We start from the raw sequence: 19750 nt of genomic DNA on the forward strand, positions 1-19750 counted from the left end.
AGTAAAATGATGTTATTAAAAAGTAAGGAGAATGTTTTACTGGTATAATGGATAACGAGCTAGATCTCTTCTGGCTGATTTTTTTTTTAAATGCAGAATAGTATCTTAGAATGTAATTTTTTTTTGTTTTTTATTGAGGTTATTGACAAAACATCATCAAATAAACATGTTACATAGGTATTCAGAAATATTCTTTTAAACTATGACATTACATAGGAGTTCAAAATTATGCTATAGTCACATGCAGGTAAAGATTTGTCATGAGAAAACCCAAAGTAACATTTCCATATTTATATGTAACAGGCAAAACTGAAACCTCATTTTCTACTTTACAGTATTTTCCTCTCCGAATAAAAGAAGCCACTTTTGGACTCCTGTCATCTAAAATGATGTCTAGAGGAAATAGAGTGATAAAAATGGATTCTCTTGAACCTATGGCAAATTAGAATAAAATTTTCAACTGATATAAGCTTCTGAAACATTTAGAAATATTCAAGCTACATCTTCAAACTTTGTCATTTTTCGGAACATTCTAAAAATCTTGATAAACTGCAAGATTTTGCTAGCAAAGAAGGGAAACAGGGTGCGGTATGTGCAAGAGAAACCGCGTATTTAACCCTCCTGTAGAAGGAGGTTTGTTATATGGGGTGGGGGGTAGGAGGTGGTAAGATATACATGAGAAGCCGATAAAACATCTGATTACTTTCTAGATATGTTGATCAATTGCATCTGTAAGAGATTGCAATTGGGTCAGCTACTGTAGTTGGTTTCTTGAACGAGGTAGGTGAGGGCTCATTATGTCTCTGTGTAAGGCCTTATAAGCATATGAATGGCTATGGGGAAAGTAGAGGTAAAGGAACTCTAAACTAGAGTAATATTGCATTAAGGGTATTGCAAGTGAGTAGACCTGAAATAATGGCAATGTTAATGCAGGGCCAGCCTGCGTCAGAAGCGTATCATAGGTCTTGAATTGAGGTTATGCCTCACAGGATAGCCATGTCCAAAGTATCGCTAGAAAAAAGAAGAGACTGAAATCATAGCATAGGATAAGTATTAGTTAGCAGTGCGGCTGCAGCTCACCTGTATGTATATGCAAATATGAATAATATTGATAGCACAGGAGTATGTTATGGTTACACAACAAATGCAGATAGGTAATCGAGATCAAAATTATAACCATAGCACAAAGTGAGCAATTATAACATTATGTACAATAACAGGCATTGTGGTGAAAAGTTAGATCTAAGACTATTCTATAGAGCCATATATTTGTTGGGCACAATCATCACGCCGCACCGGCCGCTGGCAGCGAGAAGACATGCACACAAACTTCTTCCAAGCTCAATGTCCATACATGAAGCATGGGGGGACTGTAAACTCAGAAGAATTATGTGATGAAATGTTTAAATTCTGGTAATCTCACCATATATGCAAACAATGTAACAAAATAAATAACTAGAGGGATGATAAACTGGCCCCATTCAAGCATAGAGAGAAATACAGCCAGGTAGTATTACACTCAGTGTCTATTAGTGCCCCAGTGAAAATAAAAAACAAACAAGAACATAGCTTGGCACAAACAGATTTTCCAGGGAACAGCTTGAATTAGTCTATAAACATATAATATTGTAGCTCTACACTTGGGGCTTTTACTGTAGAACTCACTGTTGCACATACACAATCACATAATATAGTAGACTGTCTCTATAGCACATTAGGCAACCCCTGAGCTTTAAATGAACTGGCATCAGCATAAATATAATTATCGTACCTCAGTAGTAAGGTGGCCTTAAAAATAACATCTGGGGGATTTCAGAGCATATTGTAGAGTAAGGGTTAACAAATTGCATATAGGCATAAAAATATAAGCACTTAAAATAGTGAAGAGAAGATAAGCAATAAACAGTTCTAGAGTATTGTTCTTTAAATTTACCCCACACCAGTGGCTAATGATATCACATACAGTATGTTAAGATCCAAGTCTCATAATTTAAAGCATAGGGACATAACATATATATGAAGTTGAACTGTAAATAAGGCAACAAACTGATTAAGCTAAACATTATAAACTGCATATATCAGACATGAAAAAAAAAGTCTTTAGTAGGAAGCTCAAGTCTATAACCTTTGTGGGATCAGAAGTGTAAACCCCAACCTCGACACTTGCTGGTATGTCCACATTAGTTGCCGCAATGTCTAATTAAGTGAGTCTCCATTAACTATATACTTCAGGATATTCACCTCGTATCCAGTGGCCAAAGCGAGGAAGTCATTATCGGGGCCTCATGTTGAAAAGATAGAGTTGCTTAACCTATTCCTCTCCGGTTAATAGCAAGAGGTGATAACCTGTTAAGAGCAGTTTGCAACATCCATTCCTCCATCAGGTACAATGAACACCAAGGCTGATACGCTAGAGAGGTATGTAATCTCAGATGGCCCTTATTCTTTGTAAGCAGCAGGAAAGACAGCGGCGATTGCCTGTGTGAGTTATATCTAAGCTTACATAGCACTGGGGAAGAACTCGGCTTACGTGGAAAAGGCCCAACAGGTGCTGTGTCAAATTGCGGAAGGCCGACAGTCGGGATATGCCCCTCATATGTGTTAATCTGGTACGGGATGTATGCTTTGATTATCAGGCCATCGTTATATGACCCTGTCAACTGTCTTGCCGGTTCCCGATACTCAGGAGAAGAAACATGCTGCACGCTGACAGCTGCACACGGCAGTGCCCGTGACAGGCCCCAACCCTCAGTGTTCGGGCTCTCAACTAGAAAGTCCAGAGGGAAGTCACCTTCAAGAGGATCGGCAAGTGCAGCTCCAAGTATATCATCGAAATCTTTCTGGCATTGTTCAAGCAGGGAGCTGAGTTCGGCAAGAATATATGTTGCTAGGCCCATATCTGAAAAAGAAGGTATTACCTTCATCGGCAACGCAAGTAGTGACTCTCACCAGATTTAAGTAGTTGTAGAGCAGTTTAGTGCGCCTAATCTTCGTTACTCGGTGGGTTTAAAAGTTGCTCTCGGTGAGCGATCTTTTATTCACTCAGGCAAATCTCTAAAGTTTTCATTAGATAATAGGTGCTGCGTAGATGCTAAGATGGCCGCTCTCCAATAGTCACCCGGCTGTCTGCATTGTGGAAACAGATGATGTCCAGCGCACTTTAGGCTATCACCTTGAGATTTGGATTGACCATTTGACGGTTAACAGTGGTAGCTGCAGCCATATCATAATTTAGTCAGTTCTGAGCAGTTGTAATCATGAAATTTATCGGCTTAAAGCCGGAGCTGTAGAGAAACACGTCTGCTCAGTTGCACGGCTGGCTCCGCCCCCCCTAGAATGAAATTTGACCACTTTTTATATTGTAAGTTTTTTTTCTATCTTGGTTTCTTCTCTAGAAGTGATAGCAATGGGGATAATATCATATGAATTCAGTTTACATCAGATAAACAATATAAAATGTGTAAATATTATTAATCTAATTAACTAATTTTAACAAATAAACAGCCTTAATGGTTAATAGAAAGCTGTGCAGCACCAGCCATTCTCTATCAATTATACACCGAGCTGGAGGTCCGGATACTGTGTGTGCACATCTGTTGTGTAAGGTAAGTAGGACTACTGGATACATCGCTACCCTACACTAGTGTCGCTTTAAGATGTCTATAGCAGAAAACTGAATGGATTCCCACAGGGCAACTCTTGGTTTAGCTTCTTCTTCAGAATAAGTTTAAAACATATTTCCCTCTGTGTAACACTGTTCCTCCATATGGCAATTATAGCCCACATCAGCTATCATTTGCAGTAAAAGGAATGATTTGGCAGCACATAATCATTTACATGAATCTTGATTTTTCTGCCAAGAAAAGACATCTGTCTTTCAGATCTTATAGCAGCACACGATGACTGTCAGTATCTCAAGGGTTACAAAAAGCATCAGTGATAAAACTATGTGTACTAGTAATATGGTGAGAAAGTGTGTATTTTTAACATTTTCCTATATGCGTTAATATACAATAGCTTAGGGCACTTCTGACAGGATGGTGATAGGCAAGTTCCCTTATTTTAGTATTTTCTAAACACCATCATGCTTAGAGCTCAGCTGTGTCCTAATTTGAGCTAAATAATGTATTTATCAGGGGTTTGTTTTCTGTTATAATTAACTTGGCATTGTGTCATACTGAATACAGTTATCATATTTAGTAAACCAACGCATTTTTTTAAAATTTATTTCACTTAAAGGGACAGTCAAGTTAAAAAAACAACTCATGATTTAAATAGGACATGTCATTTTAAACAACTTTCCAATTTACCTTTATCACCAATTTTGCTTTGTTCTTTTGGTATTCTTAGTTGAAAGCTAAACCTAGGAGGTTCATATGCTAATTTCTTGAAGGCCGCCTCTAATCTGAAAACATTTTGACAGTTTTTTACCACTAGAGGGCATTAGTTCATGTGTTTCATATAGATAACATTGAGCTCACGCACGTTAAGCTCCTAGGAGTGAGCACTGATTGGCTAAAATGCAAGTCTGTCAAAAAAAATTGAAATAAGGGGGCAGTTTGCTGAGGCATAGATAGAAGGTAATTACAGAGGTAAAACGTTTATTATTATAACTGTGTGTTGGTTATGCAAAACTGGGGAATGGGTAATAAAGGGATTATCTTTTTAACCCTTTAATGACCGCAGCACTTTTCCATTTTCTGTCTGTTTGGGACCAAGGCTATTTTTACATTTCTGCTGTGTTTGTGTTTAGCTGTAATTCTCCTCTTACTCATTTACTGTACCCACACATATTATATACCGTTTCTCCAACATAGGTGTGTCCGGTCCACGGCGTCATCCTTACTTGTGGGATATTCTCTTCCCCAACAGGAAATGGCAAAGAGCCCAGCAAAGCTGGTCACATGATCCCTCCTAGGCTCCGCCTTCCCCAGTCATTCTCTTTGCCGTTGCACAGGCAACATCTCCACGGAGATGGCTCAGAGTTTTTTGGTGTTTAAATGTAGTTTTTATTCTTCTATCAAGAGTTTGTTATTTTAAAATAGTGCTGGTATGTACTATTTACTCTGAAACAGAAAAGAGATGAAGATTTCTGTTTGTAAGAGGAAAATGATTTTAGCAACCGTTACTAAAATCGATGGCTGTTTCCACACAGGACTGTTGAGAGGAATTAACTTCAGTTGGGGGAAACAGTGAGCAGACTTTGGCTGCTTGAGGTATGACACATTTCTAACAAGACTTGGTAATGCTGGAAGCTGTCATTTTCCCTATGGGATCCGGTAAGCCATTTTCTTAATTTTCAATATAAGAATAAAAGGGCTTCACAAGGGCTTTAAAGACTGGTAGACATTTTTCTGGGCCAAAACGATTACTTTATAAGCATATTTAATGGTTTATAACTTTGGAGAGTTATTTTAATCTTGGGAATTTTATTAAAAAAAACGGCAGGCACTGTATTGGACACCTTTTTCACTGGGGGCCTTTTCTAGTCATAGGCAGAGCCTCATTTTCGCGCCACTAATGCGCAGTTGTTTTTGAGAAGCAAGGCATGCAGATGCATGTGTGGGGAGCTCAGATCCACTGAAAAAGCTTATTGAAGGCGTCATTTGGTATCGTATTCCCCTCTGGGCTTGGTTGGGTCTCAGCAAAGCAGATACCAGGGACTGTATAGGGGTTAAATGTAAAAACGGCTCCGGTTCCGTTATTTTAAGAGTTAAAGCTTTCAAATTTGGTGTGCAATACTTTTAAGGCTTTATGACACTGTGGTGAAATTTTGGTGAATTTTGAACATTTCCTTCATACTTTTGCGTATATTCAGTAAAAAAGTGTGTTCAGTTTAAAATTTAAAGAGACAGTAACGGTTTTATTTTAAAACGTTTTTTGTGCTTTGTTATCAAGTTTATGCCTATTAACATGTCTGAACTATCAGATAGACGATGTTCTGTATGTTCGGAAGCCAAGGTTCCTCTCCATTTAAATATATTTGATGAATGTGACAAACAAAGTAGGGACAATGATGCCACTGATAATAATGTTGCCCAAAATGATTCCTTAAGTGAGGGGAGTAAGCATGGTACTGCATCATCTCCTTCTATGTCTACACCAGTCTTGCCCACTCAGGAGGTCCCTAGTGAATCTAGTGCGCCAATCCTCCTTACTATGCAACAATTAACGGCTGTAATGGATAATTCTATTAAAAACATTTTAGCCAAAATGCCCACTTATCAGCGAAAGCGCGACTGCTCTGTTTTAGATACTGAAGAGCATGAGGACGCTGATGATAATGGTTCTGACATGCCCTTACACCAGTCTGAAGGGGCTAGGGAGGTTTTGTCTGAGGGAGAAATTTCAGATTCAGGAAAAATTTCTCAACAAGCTGAACCTGACGTTATTACATTTAAATTTAAATTGGAACATCTCCGCGCTCTGCTTAAGGAGGTGTTATCTACTCTGGATGATTGTGACAATTTGGTCATTCCAGAGAAATTATGTAAGATGGACAGGTTCCTAGAGGTCCCGGTGCCCCCCGAAGCTTTTCCTATACCCAAGCGGGTGGCGGACATTGTAAATAAAGAATGGGAAAGGCCCGGCATACCTTTTGTCCCTCCCCCTATATTTAAGAAATTATTTCCTATGGTCGACCCCAGGAAGAACTTATGGCAGACAGTCCCCAAGGTCGAGGGGGCGGTTTCTACTCTAAACAAACGCACCACTATCCCTATAGAAGATAGTTGTGCTTTCAAAGATCCTATGGATAAAAAATTAGAGGGTTTGCTTAAAAAGATGTTTGTTCAGCAAGGTTACCTTCTACAACCAATTTCATGCATTGTTCCTGTCACTACAGCAGCGTGTTTCTGGTTCGAGGAACTAGAAAAGTCGCTCAATCAAGCATCCTCTTATGAGGAGGTTATGGACAGAGTTCAAGCACTTAAGTTGGCTAACTCTTTTACCTTAGACGCCACTTTGCAATTAGCTAGATTAGCGGCGAAAAATTCAGGTTTTGCTATTGTGGCGCGCAGAGCACTTTGGCTGAAGTCTTGGTCAGCGGATGTGTCTTCCAAGAACAGATTGCTTAACATCCCTTTCAAGGGGAAAACGCTGTTTGGCCCTGACTTGAAAGAGATTATTTCAGACATCACTGGGGGAAAGGGCCACGCCCTTCCTCAGGATAGGTCTTTTAAGGCTAAAAATAAAACAAATTTTCGTCCCTTTCGCAGAAACGGACCAGCCTCAAATTCTACATCCTCTAAGCAGGAGGGTAATTCTTCTCAAACCAAGCCAGCCTGGAGACCGATGCAAGGCTGGAACAAAGGTAAGCAGGCCAAGAAGCCCGCTACCGCTACCAAGACAGCATGAGATGCTGGCCCCCGATCCGGGACCGGATCTGGTGGGGGGCAGACTCTCTCTCTTCGCTCAGGCTTGGGCAAGAGATGTTCAGGATCCTTGGACGCTAGAAATAGTTTCTCAAGGTTATCTCCTGGAATTCAAGGAACTACCCCCAAGGGGAAGGTTCCACAGGTCTCAATTGTCTTCAGACCAAATAAAAAGACAGGCATTCTTACATTGTGTAGAAGACCTGTTAAAAATGGGAGTGATTCATCCTGTTCCATTAGGAGAACAAGGGATGGGGTTTTACTCCAATCTGTTCATAGTTCCCAAAAAAGAGGGAACATTCAGGCCAATTTTGGATCTCAAGATCCTAAACAAATTTCTCAAGGTCCCATCGTTCAAGATGGAAACCATTCGGACAATTCTTCCTACCATCCAGGAAGGTCAATTCATGACCACGGTGGATTTAAAGGATGCGTATCTACATATTCCTATCCACAAGGAACATCATCGGTTCCTAAGATTCGCCTTTCTGGACAAGCATTACCAGTTTGTGGCACTTCCATTCGGACTAGCCACTGCTCCAAGAATTTTCACAAAGGTACTAGGGTCCCTTCTAGCGGTGCTAAGGCCAAGGGGCATTGCAGTAGTACCCTACTTGGACGACATACTGATTCAAGCGTCGTCTCTACCACAAGCAAAGGCTCATACGGACATTGTCCTAGCCTTTCTCAGATCTCACGGGTGGAAAGTGAACGTAGAAAAAAGTTCTCTATTCCCGTCAACAAGAGTTCCCTTCTTGGGAACAATAATAGTCTCCTTGGAAATGAAGATTTTTCTGACAGAAGCCAGAAAATCAAAACTTCTAAGCTCTTGTCAAGTACTTCATTCTGTTCTTCTTCCTTCCATAGCGCAGTGCTTGGAAGTAATAGGTTTGATGGTTGCGGCAATGGACATAGTTCCTTTTGCGCGAATTCATCTAAGACCATTACAACTGTGCATGCTCAGACAGTGGAATGGGGATTATACAGATTTGTCCCCGACGATCCAAGTAGATCAGAGGACCAGAGATTCACTCCGTTGGTGGCTGACCCTGGACAACCTGTCCCAAGGGATGAGCTTCAGAAGACCAGAGTGGGTCATTGTAACGACCGACGCCAGCCTGGTGGGCTGGGGCGCGGTCTGGAAACACCTGAAGGCTCAGGGTCTATGGTCTCGGGAAGAATCTCTTCTCCCGATAAACATTCTGGAACTGAGAGCGATATTCAATGCTCTCAAGGCTTGGCCTCAACTAGCAAAGGCCAAATTCATAAGGTTTCAATCAGACAACATGACGACTGTTGCATATATCAACCATCAGGGGGGAACAAGGAGTTCCCTGGCGATGGAAGAAGTGACCAAAGTAATTCAATGGGCGGAGCTTCACTCCTGCCACTTGTCTGCAATCCACATCCCAGGAGTGGAAAATTGGGAAGCGGATTTTCTGAGTCGTCAGACATTTCATCCGGGGGAGTGGGAACTCCATCCGGAAATCTTTGCCCAAATAACTCAATTATGGGGCATTCCAGACATGGATCTGATGGCGTCTCGTCAGAACTTCAAGGTTCCTTGCTACGGGTCCAGATCCAGGGATCCCAAGGCGACTCTAGTAGATGCACTAGTAGCGCCCTGGACCTTCAACCTAGCTTATGTGTTCCCACCGTTTCCTCTCATTCCCAGGCTGGTAGCCAGGATCAATCAAGAGAGGGCTTCGGTGATCTTGATAGCTCCTGCGTGGCCACGCAGAACTTGGTATGCAGACCTGGTGAATATGTCATCGGCTCCACCATGGAAGCTACCTTTGAGACGGGACCTTCTTGTTCAAGGTCCGTTCGAACATCCGAATCTGGCATCACTCCAACTGACTGCTTGGAGATTGAACGCTTGATTTTATCAAAGCGTGGGTTCTCAGATTCTGTCATTGATACTCTTATTCAGGCTAGAAAGCCTGTAACTAGAAAAATTTACCATAAAGTATGGAAGAAATATATCTGTTGGTGCGAATCGAAAGGATTCCCATGGAACAGGGTAAAAATTCCTAAGATTCTATCCTTTCTACAAGAGGGTTTGGAGAAAGAATTATCTGCAAGTTCTTTGAAGGGACAGATTTCTGCTTTATCTGTTTTACTTCACAAGAAGCTGGCGGCTGTGCCAGATGTTCAGGCTTTTGTTCAGGCTCTGGTTAGAATCAAGCCTGTTTACAAACCTTTGACTCCTCCTTGGAGTCTCAATTTAGTTCTTTCAGTTCTTCAAGGGGTTCCATTTGAACCCTTACATTCCGTAGATATTAAGTTATTATCTTGGAAAGTTTTGTTTTTGGTTGCAATTTCTTCTGCTAGAAGAGTTTCAGAGTTATCTGCTCTGCAGTGTTCTCCTCCTTATCTGGTGTTCCATGCAGATAAGGTGGTTTTGCGTACTAAACCTGGTTTTCTTCCGAAAGTTGTTTCTAACAAAAATATTAACCAGGAGATAGTTGTGCCTTCTTTGTGTCCGAATCCAGTTTCAAAGAAGGAACGTTTGTTGCACAATTTGGATGTAGTTCGTGCTCTAAAATTCTATTTAGAGGCTACAAAGGATTTCAGACAAACATCTTCCTTGTTTGTTGTTTATTCTGGTAAAAGGAGAGGTCAAAAAGCAACTTCTACCTCTCTCTCTTTTTGGCTTAAAAGCATCATCAGATTGGCTTATGAGACTGCCGGACGGCAGCCTCCTGAAAGAATCACAGCTCATTCCACTAGGGCTGTGGCTTCCACATGGGCCTTCAAGAACGAGGCTTCTGTTGATCAGATATGTAAGGCAGCGACTTGGTCTTCACTGCACACTTTTACTAAATTTTACAAGTTTGATACTTTTGCTTCTTCTGAGGCTATTTTTGGGAGAAAGGTTTTGCAAACCGTGGTGCCTTCCATCTAGGTGACCTGATTTGCTCCCTCCCATCATCCGTGTCCTAAAGCTTTGGTATTGGTTCCCACAAGTAAGGATGACGCCGTGGACCGGACACACCTATGTTGGAGAAAACAGAATTTATGTTTACCTGATAAATTACTTTCTCCAACGGTGTGTCCGGTCCACGGCCCGCCCTGGTTTTTTAATCAGGTCTGATGATTTAATTTCTCTAACTACAGTCACCACGGTATCATATGATTTCTCCTATGCAAATATTCCTCCTTTACGTCGGTCGAATGACTGGGGAAGGCGGAGCCTAGGAGGGATCATGTGACCAGCTTTGCTGGGCTCTTTGCCATTTCCTGTTGGGGAAGAGAATATCCCACAAGTAAGGATGACGCCGTGGACCGGACACACCGTTGGAGAAAGTAATTTATCAGGTAAACATAAATTCTGTTTTTTCTCGCCATTAAGTGGACTTTCTAAAGATACCATTATTTTCATCATATCTTATAATTAACTATGAAAAAAATTATATAATAGGAGGAAAAAATGGAAAAAAACACACTCTAACTTTGACCCCCAAAATCTGTTACACATCTACAACCACCAAAAAACACCCATGCTAAATAGTTTCTAAATTTTGTCCTGAGTTAAGAAATTCCCAATGTTTACATGTTCTTTGCTTTTTTTGCAAGTTATAGGGCCATAAATACAAGTAGCACTTTGCTATTTCCAAACCCCTTTTTTTCAAAATTAGCGCTAGTTACATTGGAACACTGATAACTTTCAGGAATCCCTGAATATCCCTTGACATGTATATATTTTTTTTTAGAAGACACCCCAAAGTATTGATCTAGGCCCATTTTGGTATATTTCATGCCACCATTTCACCGCCAAATGCAATAAAAAAAAAAAAATTGTTCACTTTTCTCCAACATAGGTGTGTCCGGTCCACGGCGTCATCCTTACTTGTGGGATATTCTCTTCCCCAACAGGAAATGGCAAAGAGCCCAGCAAAGCTGGTCACATGATCCCTCCTAGGCTCCGCCTACCCCAGTCATTCTCTTTGCCGTTGTACAGGCAACATCTCCACGGAGATGGCTTAGAGTTTTTTAGTGTTTAACTGTAGTTTTTATTATTCAATCAAGAGTTTGTTATTTTAAAATAGTGCTGGTATGTACTATTTACTCAGAAACAGAAAAGAGATGAAGATTTCTGTTTGTATGAGGAAAATGATTTTAGCACCGTAACTAAAATACATGGCTGTTCCACACAGGACTGTTGAGAGCAATTAACTTCAGTTGGGGGAACAGTGTGCAGTCTCTTACTGCTTGAGGTATGACACATTCTAACAAGACGATGTAATGCTGGAAGCTGTCATTTTCCCTATGGGATCCGGTAAGCCATGTTTATTAAGATAGTAAATAAGGGCTTCACAAGGGCTTATTAAGACTGTAGACTTTTTCTGGGCTAAATCGATTCATTATTAACACATATTTAGCCTTGAGGAATCATTTATTCTGGGTATTTTGATATGATTATATCGGCAGGCACTGTTTTAGACACCTTATTCTTTAGGGGCTTTCCCTAATCATAGTCAGAGCCTCATTTTCGCGCCGGTATGGCGCACTTGTTTTTGAGGACAGCATGGCATGCAGCTGCATGTGTGTGGAGCTCTGATACATAGAAAAGTCTTTCTGAAGGCATCATTTGGTATCGTATTCCCCTTTGGGCTTGGTTGGGTCTCAGCAAAGCAGATTCCAGGGACTGTAAAGGGGTTAAATATAAAAACGGCTCCGGTTCCGTTATTTTAAGGGTTAAAGCTTCCAAATTTGGTGTGCAATACTTTTAAGGCTTTAAGACACTGTGGTGAAATTTTGGTGAATTTTGAACAATTCCTTCATACTTTTTCGCAATTGCAGTAATAAAGTGTGTTTAGTTTAAAATTTAAAGTGACAGTAACGGTTTTATTTTAAAACGTTTTTTGTGCTTTGTTATCAAGTTTATGCCTGTTTAACATGTCTGAACTACCAGATAGATTGTGTTCTGACTGTGGGGAAACCAAGGTTCCTTCTCATTTAACTATATGTATTTTATGTCATAAAAAAATTTAGTAAAAATGATGCCCAAGATGATTCCTCAAGTGAGGGGAGTAAGCATGGTACTGCATCATCCCCTCCTTCGTCTACACCAGTCTTGCCCATACAGGAGGCCCCTAGTACATCTAGTGCGCCAATACTCCTTACTATGCAACATTTAACGGCTGTAATGGATAATTCTATCAAAAACATTTTAGCCAATATGCCCACTTATCAGCGAAAGCGCGACTGCTCTGTTTTAGTAAATTCTGTAGAGCATGAGAACGCTGATGATATGGTTTCTGAAGGGCCCCTACACCAGTCTGAGGGGGCCAGGGAGGTTTTGTCTGAGGGAGAAATTTCAGATTCAGGAAACATTTCTCAACAAGCTGAACCTGTTGTGATTACTTTTAAATTTAAGTTGGAACATCTCCGCGCTCTGCTTAAGGAGGTGTTATCCAATTTGGATGATTGTGATTATCTGGTCATTCCAGAACCACTATGTAAAATGGAAAAGTTCTTAGAGGCCCCGGGGCCCCCCGAAGCTTTTCCTATATCCAAGCGGGTGGCGTACATTGTTAGTAAAGAATGGGACAGGCCCGGTATACCTTTAGTACCTCCCCCCATATTTAAAAAATTGTTTTCCTATAGTCGACCCCAGAAAGGACTGATGGCAGACAGTCCCCAAGGTCGAGGGGGCGGTTTCTACTCTACACAAGCGCGCCACTATACCCATAGAAGATAGTTGTGCTTTCCAAGATCCTATAGATAAAAAATGAGAAGGTCTGCTAAAAAAAGATGTTTGTTCAGCAAGGTTCCCTTCTACAACCAATTGCATGCATTGTCCCTGTCACTGCAGCCGCGTGTTTCTAGTTTGATGAGCTAGGAAAGGCGATTATTAGTAATTCTTCTTCTTATGAGGAGATTATGGACAGAATTCGTGCTCTTAAATTGGCTAATTCTTTCACCCTAGACGCCACCTTGCAATTGGCTAGGTTAGCGGCGAAAAAATTCTGGGTTTGCTATTGTGGCGCAGAGCGCTTTGGTTAAAATCTTGGGCAGCGGATGCGTCTTCCAAGAACAAATTGCTTGACATTCCTTTCAAGGGGAAAACACTCTTTGGCCCTGACTTGAAAGAGATTATCTCTGATATCACTGGGGGCAAGGGCCACGCCCTTCCTCAGGATAGGTCTTTTCAAGACCAAAAATAAACCTAAGTTTCGTCCCTTTCGCAGAAACGGATCAGCCCCAAGGGCTACGTCCTCTAAGCAGGAAGGTAATACTTCTCAAGCCAATCCAGCCTGGAGACCTATGCAAGGCTGGAACAAAGGAAAGCAGGCCAGGAAACCTGCCACTGCTACCAAGACAGCATGAAATGCGGGCCCCCGATCCGGGACCGGATCTGGTGGGGGGCAGACTCTCTCTCTTCGCTCAGGCTTGGGCAAGAGATGTTCTGGATCCTTGGGCGCTAGAAATAGTCTCCCAAGGTTATTCTCTGGAGTTCAAGGGGCTTCCTCCAAGGGGGAGGTTCCACAGGTCTCAGTTGTCTTCAGACCACATAAGAAGACAGGCATTCTTACATTGGGTAGAAGACCTGCTAAAAATGGGAGTGATTCATCCTGTTCCATTAGGAGAACTAGGGATGGGGTTCTACTCCAATCTGTTCATAGTTCCCAAAAAAGAGGGAACGTTCAGACCAATCTTAGATCTCAAGATCTTGAACAAGTTTCTCAAGGTTCCATAAGTTCAAGATGGAAACCATTCGAACACTTCTTCCTTCCATCCAGGAAGGTCAATTCATGACCAAGGTGGATTTCAAGGATGCGTATCTACATATTCCTATCCACAAGGAACATCATCGGTTCCTAAGGTTTGCATTCCTGGACAAGCATTTCCAGTTCGTGGCGTTTTCTTTCGGATTAGCCACTGCTCCTAGGATTTTCTCATAGGTACTAGGGTCCCTTCTGGCGGTGCTAAGACCAAGGGGCATTGCTGTAGTACCTTACTTGGACGACATTCTGATTCGAGCGTCGTCCCTTCCTCAAGTAAAGGCTCACACGGACATTGTCCTGGCCTTTCTCCGATCTCACGGATGGAAAGTGAACGTGGAAAAGAGTTCTCTATCTCCGTCAACGAGGGTTCCCTTCTTGGGAACTATAATAGACTCCTTAGAAATGAGGATTTTTCTGACAGAAGCCAGAAAAACAAAACTTCTAGACTCTTGTCGGATACTTCATTCCGTTCCTCTTCCTTCCATAGCGCAGTGCATGGAAGTGATAGGTTTGATGGTAGCGGCAATGGACATAGTTCCTTTTGTGCGCATTCATCTAAGACCATTACAACTGTTCATGCTCAGTCAGTGGAATGGGGACTATTCAGACTTGTCTCCGAAGATACAAGTAAATCAGAGGACCAGAGACTCATTCCCTGGACAACCTGTCACAAGGGATGACCTTCCGCAGACCAGAGTGGGTCATTGTCACGACCGACGCCAGTCTGATGGGCTGGGGCGCGGTCTGGGGATCCCTGAAAGCTCAGGGTCTTTGGTCTCGGGTAGAATCTCTTCTACCGATAAATATTCTGGAACTGAGAGCGATATTCAATGCTCTCAAAGCTTGGCCTCAGCTAGCGAGGGCCAAGTTCATACATCAACCATCAGGGGGGAACAAGGAGTTCCCTAGCGATGGAAGAAGTGACCAAAATCATTCTATGGGCAGAGTCTCACTCCTGCCACCTGTCTGCTATCCACATCCCAGGAGTGGAAAATTGGGAAGCGGATTTTCTGAGTCGTCAGACATTGCATCCGGGGGAGTGGGAACTCCATCCGGAAATCTTTGCCCAAGTCACTCAACCGTGGGGCATTCCAGACATGGATCTGATGGCCTCTCGTCAGAACTTCAGAGTTCCTTACTACGGGTACAGATCCAGGGATCCCAAGGCGGCTCTAGTGGATGCACTAGTAGCACCTTGGACCTTCAAACTAGCTTATGTGTTCCCGCCGTTTCCTCTCATCCCCAGGCTGGTAGCCAGGATCAATCAGGAGAGGGCGTCGGTGATTTTGATAGCTCCTGCGTGGCCACGCAGGACTTGGTATGCAGATCTGGTGAATATGTCATCGGCTCCACCATGGAAGCTACCTTTGAGACGAGACCTTCTTGTTCTAGGTCCGTTCGACCCACTCCAGCTGACTGCTTGGAGATTGAACGCTTGATCTTATCAAAGCGAGGGTTCTCAGATTCTGTTATTAATACTCTTGTTCAGGCCTGAAAGCCTGTAACCAGAAAAATTACCACATAATTTGGTATATCTGTTGGTGTGAATCTGCAGGATTCCCTTGGGACAAGGTTACAGATTCCTAAGAGTCTATCCTTCCTTCGAGAAGGATTGGAAAAAGGATTATCTGCAAGTTCCTTGATGGGACAGATTTCTGCCTTGTCTGTGTTACTTCACAAAAAGCTGGCAGCTGTGCCAGATGTTCTAGCCTTTGTTCAGGCTCTGGTTAGAATCAAGCCTGTTTACAAAATTTTGACTCCTCCTTGGAGTCTCAACCTAGTTCTTTCAGTTCTTCAGGGGGTTCCGTTTGAACCCTTACATTCCGTTGATATTAAGTTATTATCTTGGAAAGTTTTGTTTTTGGTTGCAATTTCTTCTGCTAGAAGAGTTTCAGAATTATCTGCTCTGCAGTGTTCTTCTCCTTATCTGGTGTTCCATGCAGATAAGGTGGTTTTGCGTACTAAACCTGGTTTTCTTCCAAAAGTTGTTTCTAACAAAAACATTAACCAGGAGATAGTTGTGCCTTCTTTGTGTCCTAATCCAGTTTCAAAGAAGGAACGTTTGTTGCACAACTTGGATGTAGTTCGTGCTCTCAAATTTTACTTAGCAGCTACTAAGGATTTCAGACAAACTTCGTCTTTGTTTGTTGTTTATTCTGGTAAACGGAGAGGTCAAAAAAGCAACTTCTACCTCTCTCTCCTTCTGGATTAAAAGCATTATCCGATTGGCTTATGAGACTGCCGGACGGCAGCCTCCTGAAAGAATCACAGCTCACTCCACTAGGGCTGTGGCTTCCACATGGGCCTTCAAGAACGAGGCTTCTGTTGATCAGATATGTAAGGCAGCGACTTGGTCTTCACTGCACACTTTTTCTAAATTTTACAAATTTGATACTTTTGCTTCTTCTGAGGCTATTTTTTGGGAGAAAGGTTTTGCAAGCCGTGGTGCCTTCCATTTAGGTGACCTGATTTGCTCCCTCCCTTCATCCGTGTCCTAAAGCTTTGGTATTGGTTCCCACAAGTAAGGATGACGCCGTGGACCGGACACACCTATGTTGGAGAAAACAGAATTTATGTTTACCTGATAAATTACTTTCTCCAACGGTGTGTCCGGTCCACGGCCCGCCCTGGTTTTTTTAATCAGGTCTGATAATTTATTTTCTTTAACTACAGTCACCACGGTAACATATGGTTTCTCCTATGCAAATATTCCTCCTTAACGTCGGTCGAATGACTGGGGTAGGCGGAGCCTAGGAGGGATCATGTGACCAGCTTTGCTGGGCTCTTTGCCATTTCCTGTTGGGGAAGAGAATATCCCACAAGTAAGGATGACGCCGTGGACCGGACACACCGTTGGAGAAAGTAATTTATCAGGTAAACATAAATTCTGTTTTTCACAATTTTGTTCACAAACTTTAAGTTTCTCACTGAAATTATTTACAAACAACTTGTGCAATTATGGCATAAATGGTTGTAAATTCTTCTCTGGGATCCCCTTTGTTCAGAAATAGCAGACATGTATGGCTTTTGTTGTTGCTTTTTGGTAATTAGAAGGGCGCTAAATGCCACTGCGCACCACACGTGTATTATGCCCAGCAGTGAAGGGGTTAATTAGGGAGCATGTAGGGAGCTTCTAGGGTTAATTTTAGCTTTAGTGTAGTGTAGTAGACAACCCAAAGTATTGATCTAGGCCCATTTTGGTATATTTCATGCCACCATTTCACCGCCAGATGCGATCAAATTAAAAAAAACGTTACATTTTTCACAATTTTAGGTTTCTCACTGAAATCATTTACAAGCAGCTTGTGCAATTATGGCACAAATGGCTGTAAATGCTTCTCTGGGATCCCCTTTGTTCAGAAATAGCAGATATATATGGCTTTGGCGATGCTGTTTGGTAATTAGGTCGCTAAATGCTGCTGTGCAACACACGTGTATTATGCCCAGCAGTGAAGGGGTTAATTAGGGAGCTTGTAGGGAGTTTGTAGGGTTAACTTTAGCTTTAGTGTAGTGTAGTAGACATCCCAAAGTATTGATCTAGGCCCATTTTGGTATATTTCATGCCACCATTTCACCGCCAAATGCAATCAAATAAAAAAATCGTTCACTTTTTCACAATTTTTTTTCACAAACTTTAGGTTTCTCACTGAATTTATTTACAAACAGCTTGTGCAATTAAGTCACAAATGGTTGTAAATGCTTCTCTGGGATCCCCTTTGTTCAGAAATAGCAGACATATATGTCTTTGGCATTGCTTTTTGGTAATTAGAAGGCCGCTAAATGCCGCTGCGCATCACACGTGTATTATGTCTAGCAGTGAAGGGGTTAATTAGGTAGCTTGTAGGGAGCTTGCAGGGTTAATTTTAGCTTTAGTGCAGAGATCAGCCTCCCATCTGACACATCACACCCCCTGATCCCTCCCAAACAGCTCCCTTCCCTCCCCCACCCCACAATTGTCCCCGCCATCTTAAGTACTGGCAGAAAGTCTGCCAGTACAAAAATAAAGGGAATTGTATAGCATATTTACATATGCTGCTGTGTAGGATCCCCCTTAGCCCCCAACCTCCCTGATTCGCTTTTTACATAGTTTATCTTTACTGTATAATTGGTTTTCCTGTCATATGTCATTAGAGCCTACTGTAGCTCTCTTGGTTATTCTTTCATGAAAACTCTAGTACACCAATATCACTTAAAGGGACAGTATCGTCAATTAGACATTCATGATTTATACCGAGCATACAATTTTAAACAACCTTCAAATTTACTTCTATTTTTTAATTTGCTTCCTTTTGTCATCCTTTGCTGAAAGGTGTATCTAGGAAAGCTCAGCAGCAGCAAATAACCTAGGTTCTAGCTGCTGATTGGTGGCTGCAGGTATATACTGATTGTCATTGGCTCACCCATGTGTTCAGTTTGAAACCAGTAGTTCATTGCTGCTCCTTCAACAAATGATACGAGAATGAAACAAATTAGATAATTGAAGTAAATTAGAAAGTTGTTTAAATTTTATTCTCTACCTGAGTCATGAAAGAAAAGTGTTGTTTCATGTCCCTTTAACTAAAAATGAAGTCGCCTGTGTATGACATTGCCAGCAATTATCAGATCTCTGTATTCATGTTGTATGTTTGATACTAGAGGTGAACAAACAGTAGCTGCTGCTGACCTACTAGAGGTGAACAAACAGTAGCTGTGTTGAATATAGCAGTGTTATGCTTGTGAAGTTTGCACCAATATCATGGGCATTGGAATGCATTAAGTTACAAGGACAGAAGTCATAACAAAAGAATATTGCACATTTTTATTACACATAATTAAACATAGTTTAGTGACGCATTAATCTTTTCAGCAATAAACAATACACACATTTAGCTGTGGGGGAGGTTTGAAAAGAAGTGACTGCATGTAATTTTAAACAACTTTCCAATTTACTTTCATTAAAAAAATGTGCACAGTCTTTTTATATTTACACTTTTTGAGTCACCAGCTCCTACTGAGCATGTGCAAGAATTCAGACTATACGTATATGCATGTGTGATTGGCTGATGGCTGTCACATGGTACGTATATGCATTTGTGATTGGCTGATGGCTGTCACATGGTACGGGGGAGTGGAAATAGACCTAACTTTGAAATTTGTTAGAAAAAAATCTACTACTCATGTGAAGTTCAGACTAAGTGCTATGGCATTGCCTTGTTATCATGCAGTTGTTAATTATGCAAATCTACTGTGTTTACTGGTCCTTTAATGGTGGATTTTGCTCAAAAGAAATGTTTACTGGAGGTAGATACGGAGCTTCAAATGTTAAGACGGATCCCCTTCAATGTATATTGTTATGTAATGGCATTGTGTGTGCACCAATGTTTTACACCTGTCTTGTTCTAGCTAATGCAATCCTTCCCTTCTGACAGCTATTATTTATTTCCCAGGCCACGAGTATGCGGCAGACAACCTGACGTTTGCAGCTGCAGTGGAGCCTGAAAATAATGTTCGAGACAGGAAGCTGCAGTGGGTTTTACAACACAGACTTGCAAAGAAATGCACGGTGAGTTTAGAAAGGGAACAGAACTGTAAAAGAGTAAATAAAACTGAACATTAAATATATTTATTATATGTCAATAAAGCTTTAATCAAGCTGCCCATCAA

General features: G+C 41.6%; 1 protein-coding gene across 1 annotated transcript in view; it reads left to right on the forward strand.

The window, feature by feature from the left end:
* LOC128645272 (probable hydrolase PNKD) overlaps nucleotides 1-19750 on the forward strand; it is a 408654-nt gene that overhangs the window by 356048 nt on the left and 32856 nt on the right. Inside the window, 1 exon segment of the mRNA XM_053698128.1 lies at nucleotides 19534-19649. Within this exon segment, the coding sequence (XP_053554103.1) occupies nucleotides 19534-19649 (116 nt within the window).

This window comes from Bombina bombina, chromosome 1 (genome assembly GCF_027579735.1).
Source record: "Bombina bombina isolate aBomBom1 chromosome 1, aBomBom1.pri, whole genome shotgun sequence".
In the NCBI taxonomy this organism is placed as follows: Eukaryota; Metazoa; Chordata; class Amphibia; order Anura; family Bombinatoridae; genus Bombina; species Bombina bombina.